This window comes from Rhododendron vialii, chromosome 2a (genome assembly GCF_030253575.1).
Source record: "Rhododendron vialii isolate Sample 1 chromosome 2a, ASM3025357v1".
Lineage (NCBI taxonomy): Eukaryota > Viridiplantae > Streptophyta > Magnoliopsida > Ericales > Ericaceae > Rhododendron > Rhododendron vialii.
The window spans coordinates 3785068-3792642 of record NC_080558.1 but is presented as its reverse complement, the minus strand read 5'-3'; the positions used below and the strand labels follow the sequence as shown (position 1 = coordinate 3792642).

Below are 7575 nucleotides of genomic sequence, written 5' to 3'. Positions count from 1 at the left end.
TGAAACTGAGCAATAGTTCATCAGAATGAATTGATAATAATGTCTAGTATTGTGTTTCTGTTTCTTGAAAGAAAGACATTAAACTACAAAAATAACAAATAAATTAAAATAAAATGGGGGCCTCATTAGTATAAGAGTGGGTTGGTATTGTCAATCATGTTTTTCTTCTGTACTTAAATTCTTTTCTGTAAGGGTTTATTAAACTTTAAAAACGAGTTGACAATGAATTCTGTGTTTGACCTAAATGTTGATTCCATTTTTATTTTTATCCGGCTTATTCCATAACTTTTTTAGTGTTTGAGATCCTATTTTCAACCTGACAATCGATCCAACAATTATTGAGCAAAACACGATTTATGGAAGTGATTTTCACACTCCCCTTCTTTTTTGTCTCCTTGTGTTTTATGCACGGAAGAACATACTTCTTTACTTCAAAGCAGTGTTGTCAATCTCATACCGTGCCGACCTTAAAACGGCACACATTTCTTGGTGTTCTGTACCGGTTGATATGGGGCGTATTGGTCAATACCGGGATCTTGGCCGGCACACAAATGCTTGTGAATAATTTTTCTTTTAATAAAAAAGCATGAATTTTAAGTTTTTTAACAAAATTTGGAGTCCATTTCATATTAATTTTATTAGCACTAGTATTAAGGTGTATCCAAAATGCCAGTAGAATTTATTTTATTCTCTATTTTAAGTTTTGCAATTATACATAAGTATATTAAAAATATCTAAAAACATATATTGTGATGAACTGTAACAGATACAAATCGATATCCATGCATACCGTACCATACAAAAAACGATCTGCTAGCCTAGAACTTCTCTTCATGGTAAAGAAAATTGCTCCTTGAGTTCAAATTTGAGTAAAAATCACCCAAAATACCACTCCACTGCTTACTCAAATTCAAACCAAATTTGAATTTTACTTAAATTTCTCCCGAAATTTGGTTTAAACCAAATTCTTACTCAAATTTTGAAGGCTATTTTCTTCTACTTAAATTTATAACTATTTTATTAGTGAAACATTTACTCAAATTTATGCCTCAATTTGCATTTGCCTATACTAAATCAATTTTTTACCTAAATTTTTACTCAACTTTGGGTAAGAGCATCTTCACTCCTTACTCAAATTTTTATCTAAATTTGAGTAAAAATTTGATTTGGTATTATGTGTTCCAAAGGGTAAACTCAAACCCAGGCACACATATGCACAAATTTGAATAAAATTTTTATTAATGGCAATATCAAAAATTTTAATGTGTGAAATTTGTCTTAAAAAATGAGTAAAATTCAAATTTGGTATATGTTTGAGTAAAGAATGAAGGAGGGTTTTATGATTTTTACTCAAATCAAATTTGAGTCAATTTGAGCATGGGTGGAGATGCTATGACGGGTGATGTTCTTCGAAGGATAAGTTGGATAAAGCGCTCGAACTGAAGATTTGAGTAGAAATCCCTTAAATCTCACAATCCGCTCCCTGAATCCAGCCTATGGACGATTGAGTTTTACTCAAGCCAAAGAACACCCAAATCTTTGCAATCGCTGAGTTCTTTCGGAAAGATGCAGGGAAGTCCCTCTATTGCTCCGATTCGTCAAGGTAAAACTCTTCCTCCCTCGCTTAAGTTTAACCCATTGTTAGCACCATCTCTTGGTTATGTATCCTTGTCTCACTCCCAAATTTCAAGACACGCTTTTGACCCTCATGTTGTTGCAACTACGAACCGAACCCAGATACAGGAATTACTGTCGGAAAAATCCAAATTGGGTTTTGCTAAACTGGACGATGCTCTCAGTGTATTCCATCGAATGGCTCGAATTCGACATGGGTTTTCGGCAATCAATTTTAATCAGCTGTTAACTGCTATTGCCAAAATGAAGCACTATTCGACTGTCATTTCTCTATATAAAGAAATCTGTGCGGTTGGTATTCCAGTTGATGACCGGACCTTGAGTATTTTAGTTAATTGTTTTTGCCGTTTGAATCAAATCGAATATGGGTTTGCTATCTTGGGTATCTTCTACAAATGTGGTTATGTCCCTGGGGTAGGTACCTTCAACACTCTAATCAATGGGTATGTTTTAGGAGATAAAATTGATGAGGCTGTGGAATTGTTTGGAAGGCTGATTAAAAAAGGAGACATAAAACCTGACGAAATTACATACGGGACAGTCATAAAAGGGCTTTGTAAAGTAGGAAACATTGAAATGGCTGTACGGTTGCTCAGAAGTATGCAAAAAAGGAGATATAGGCTCACTGTTGAGATGTATAGCACAATCATCAACCACCTTTGTAAGGACGGAAATGTGGATGATGCTTTGAGGTTTTTATCAGAGATGAGAGAGTGGGATGTTATGCCAAACGTGTTCACCTACAACTCTTTGATTCATGGCTTATGCAACTCAGGTCGATGGAAGGATGCCACTAGAACGTTGAGAGAGATGACAGGGAAAAACGTTCTTCCAGATGTTGTAACATTTAATACGTTGGTAGGTGCACTTTGCAAGGAGGGAATGACAAAAGAAGCAGAGTGCATACTCGACATCATGATTGAAAGAGGTGCGAAACCCAGTGTTCTCACTTTTAATGCACTAATTGGCGGGATTTGTTTGCAAGGGCGCATGGACAAAGCAAAAGAAGTGTTCAACTCCATGGTGGATATGGGCATTGAGCCTAACATCTATAGTTATAACATACTGATCAATGGATACTGCCAGAGGATGAAAATAGACGAGGCCATGGATCTCTTCCGAGAAATGCCTTGTAAAGGTTTAAAACCTGCTACAGACACTTATAATACTTTGCTAAAGGGGTTGTTAAAAAATGGGAGATGTGATGTAGCAGATAGTATTTTCCACGAGATGATATGTAGCGGTCAAAATCCCAACATTTTAACTTACTCAGTCTTGGTAGATGGATTCTTTAAGAACCATCAAGTTGTCAAGGCAATGGTGGTCTTTAGCTTGATGGAAGATCACAGCGTAGTTCCTAATATTGGAGTTTATAATATCCTCGTAAATGGTTTGTGCAAAGCTGGAAAAATCGAAGATGCTTGGAAACTTTTTGGTTCCTTTTCGTCCAAAGGTTTGAAACCTGATGTTAAGACTTACACTGCAATGATCGGTGGACTTTGTGACACGGCCTTGGTGGACAAAGCTGAGAAGTTACTTCTGCTAATGGAAAAAGATGAGTGTCCCCCAAATTCCTTCACTTACAATGTGATTGTGAGGGCATATCTTGAAAGGGGTGACAAACACAAGGTTATGGTAGTTATGCAAGAAATGATCAAGAAGAGTTTCTCACCTGATACACGTACCATGTCCATGTTAATGGATTCCCTCACAGTTGATGTTGAGGGCTGCAAAATGTTTGAAATGATTCAGAAACTTACGCCAAGGTGTAAAGAAACCAAGAGCTGAATTTTAAGGAATAGATTAAAGTTGTTATAATAGAGATGCTTGTGTAATTGGCACACAAGGGTTTCTGAGATTCTGTGCCTTAGCTGCATTTTACCAAGGACCTCTTTCATCGACACTCCCCGCAAAAAAAGAAACAAAAACAAAGGGGGACTCTTGCATGGACTATTGCTTCTGTAGGGATCTTATATGGTTTTCTTTCAGGCATCCTCAGTTGCATAATATTACCATCACTACAAGCAGGATTACCATAAGTTGCATCTGAGTTTGTATGCCCTGATGTGCCATTGGCTAGTTGTCTGAATCATCTAGTGGTTTACAGGATTTGTTAGACCATGGTAAACCTGTCCAAATTCATACACAGTCATGTCCTCTAGGTCTGCGGCTCGTTTCTTGCTTGTTTACTATGGAGACAAAGTTGAGGGTTCAGTTTTCTATCTTCAGTTTTATCACGTCATGCAGCTTAGTTTTCTTTCTCCATATCTATCATTTTTTACAAGGATAACGTTACCACAGGTGTTCATGTATTATTTCTGTTCAACACTTTCTGGAACTGTTGGATATGTTGTCTGTGATCGTTGAGCATTCAGTTTAGTGCTATGAAAAACTCAAATATTCCTTTGTGAAGCCACAGAGGCTTATACCACTTCTGAAGGTAAACTTACAGAGGTCTTCTGCCCTGGCATACTACTATACTAGTAAGATGTCATTCAGATAGTGCATCAATTCACGTCAACTCCTGGTAATTCACGTCAGTCACTTGACTACTCATAGGGAACACATTGTGTCGCATACTTTTATTGACAAGTATGATTTCGTTCTTTCTGTCGTTTCTCGTGTTAGGAGCAGCACATAATGGACCTTGTATAGGTTATTTCTCTGTTTGTTTCCTATCAAACAAAAAACAAGAGGGGTGGGTGTGGTCCTAACACCCAATCAAATTGATAAACTATCCTTGTCCTATCATGGATTCATGCTTATTTTTGCGAATTAGATGACACTACCATAGCATTGCTGTCCAAAAACTGGTCTACGTCATGCCGTTCTATTCAAATGCATCTGCAGTCGACAAATGCTTCTGCAAGCCTTTTTTAACTTCTGGTCAATGCTTTTGCAATCTGAGCTGCAGCTATTTTTTTGTTACCATATTCAAGATATAACAATGGAGCTCCTTTTCCGGGGATGGTGCAGGTAGTATCCAGAACTGTTATCCAATATACGGCTTGACCCTGTGACGAACTTCTTATGAGGTATGACTAACAGCTCACATTTATCTTATGAAATCTTAACCACCAATTGTTCCACCCTTTCTCTCCAAACTTGCAGTTCCGGGTGCAAGGGAGGAAGTTTTATCTCCAAAGTGAAAGTGGATAATATTCTATACCAAGGGTGGTAGCCTAGTCGTCCATGGCTTACTCCCAAGTGGTTTAGGTGGTCAAGAGATCCAAGGTTCGAGTTGTGCTAATGAAGGCCTCTTGAACTTTTCCCTCCGGCGAAGCTTGGCTATGTTCTATTAGTCGGGCAATAGTTGTTATGGCTCTTGGGTTCCTTCTGAGCCTGTTGCGGATCTGGAGTCTCTATGGTCACACCAACTTCAAATTTCACGCGGGAAAGGGTGGGGCTGGGTTGCTGGTTGAGATTGGACTGGTTGAATGTAGTGGTGGTCAAGACAGGGGAGGGGCAAAAGGGTGGTGTTGGTGGCTATTGTTTTGCTTGCGAAAGAAGAAAAGAAAAAGGGGATACAGAGAGGTGGTTGAACCAGGTTATGATAACTATAGGAGGAGGCGCGGCCCGACCTTTTAGAGGCCCAAGGCAAAATACTCAATAGTAGTTTGTTCGACATGTAAAAATTGAGTAAGCCAAATTATGTGAATAGAGTTTTGTGTACGAAATTTCGTTCGGCCTTTTGTGATCTTCTTGTTTTAAATCAAAACATCCATGATTATAACTCAAAACTTGACATGTATTGTTTCGTCCCTCCAGATGAGTTCTTTTGTATTGAAAATCAATCTGTTACATAGTTTGGTTAGAAAAATGGAGCCTTCTCCAATCGGCGCCCAAGGCGATAGTCTTAATGCTTGCGGTTTGGGCCGCCCCTTGATGGCTGTGGTCAGTTTCTTGTGTGAGAGGTGGTTGTGAGTGTGTCAATTGGGAAGGGGGGGAAATTTCAACCCTCTTGTCCAACTCTCTGGTTTTTCATGTTCAGAGATTTCTTCTTCCTTCTTGTTCGGGCTATCGTAAACATGGTGTTATGTTTGGCTATAACATTCCATCGAACCAATGTGTTCAATTTAAAAAAGAAAAAAATCATGTGTTCATTTTATTTTTTTTAATCTTTTTAATTCTTTTAGCTTTGATCAAACTCTTCCATTTTTCTTGGGTTTCTAGTGAGAGAAATCAAATAAAAGTAAAAACGAAGGGATTGTCGAAAAATTTTGTCTACAAACAAAAGACTGCATAAACATTTTTTATTTTGCGTGGTTCATTTTTGTCAAGTTTCTTTCGAAATGTAAAATTTTTCCAGTTTCTCCTACCAGGGGAATGGAAAAGTAAAAAACATGAGAGGGAAAGAAAAAAATCAACCTTTTGGACATCCCAACACGGCATTAATGTATTTTTTTTGAATACGTTTTTGTAAAAAATTTTCTTATTCTGGCTACGTTAGGAACTCGAAGTAGGAAAAATTATAGGAAAGTCAAAGAGAAATTGAGGAAAAATTGTACCTCTCTTGGAAATTTACCTTATCTTTCTTTACGAATCAAACAAGGGAAGGCATTGCTTTTTTTTTTTTTTCCCGTCATTACCATTTTTTGCCCAGAATTTCCAAACAGATAAGATAAATTGATCGAGTAAAATCAGTTTCGCAAAAGAAAAGAAAAGAAAAGGTTCAACGAAGACAGGAAAAAAAACCCTTGAAAGAAGGCTTCATTCTTTGCCTGGCAAAGTGGATTTGCTGACAACACATAATATTTGAACCGAAATTAAGATTTAATCCAAATATGATTGGGTAAAATTCACTGACACTCCCTGAGATTTTTATTAATGACAGATAACCTTTTCACGTTTGAGGAGTGAGTACAAAAGTGCCGAGCGGTTAATCCGGTCGTTCATCTCGGAATCAACGGCCCGGATCGAAACATCTTTTTCCTTTTCCTTTCTTTTTTTAAAAATCCGTTTGGTACCTTTACATCTGGACCGCCCAAAGCACCCCTGCTTGGCAGGGTCTCCAGGTCCTACAATCCCTTATGGTTTCATTGTTTATTTCACCAATACTCAACCACGAACTGTTCAATCAAACACATGATAAAATTATCCCCAAAATCACTTATATTGACAAATTCACCAATTTTTATAATTATATAAATAAAATAAAACCTCCTCAATTCTCAATCTTTAGACCAAAAAACAATAATTTGTCGTTTATGACAAAAAAGGATTCTCACAACGAGTAAAAATAGGTGGCTATTAGTAAATTTTACCCTTTTTGATCAAAACTACTACTCCTATAAGTAAAAAAGTCATTTTGATTCAAATGAAAATTGCTTGTTTTTCATTTCTTTTTAACCTTTTATTAACATCATCAGGTGGGCGAATTATAAGATATAACTTACTTTTTGGCTCATTCCATCACCTATTTGGACAAACATCTTTCAAATTTGGGATATCGGTAGAACGGTTTGTTTCAAATGAAGGATCCTCATTTTAGTTAAAATATGGACCCTCCTTTTTTTGATCAAATTTCGATAATCCGAGCCGCTCAAATGTGTTCAGAACATGATTTTAAGGATATCCGCGAGAAATCCTCAAAAAAAAAAAGGACTAGGAAGAGCTTTGTCTGAACAGTTTTTTATTAAACGGTTCAAATAAAAATTGCTCAAATCAAGCTCTTTCTAGTCATTTTTTTGCCGATTTCTTGCAGGTACCCTTAAAATTATATTCTGATCACATTGAGCAGTTCTGGATCATCGAAATTGGATAAGAAAATGAGAGAAATGGAGCTAAAATGAAGACCCCCATGTGAAACGGACTGATCGGTAGAATGCACATAAAAACCACAAGGAATTCGTTGTCATTCTCTGTCATCAAAGAAAACCTGAGGGTTTGAATGAAATTTACCAAATATGAAACGACGAACTCCAAATGCTTATTGCACCA

General features: G+C 37.1%; 1 protein-coding gene across 1 annotated transcript; it reads left to right on the top strand.

The window, feature by feature from the left end:
* Positions 1-1414: 1414 nt before the first annotated feature.
* On the top strand, positions 1415-5396 carry LOC131315335 (pentatricopeptide repeat-containing protein At1g63330-like). Its single transcript, XM_058344498.1, has 2 exons — positions 1415-3401; positions 4612-5396. Exons 1-2 carry the CDS (start codon positions 1567-1569, stop codon positions 4613-4615), a joined length of 1839 nt encoding a protein of 612 aa, XP_058200481.1. The 5' UTR covers positions 1415-1566; the 3' UTR covers positions 4616-5396.
* The last annotated feature ends 2179 nt before the right edge of the window (positions 5397-7575 follow it).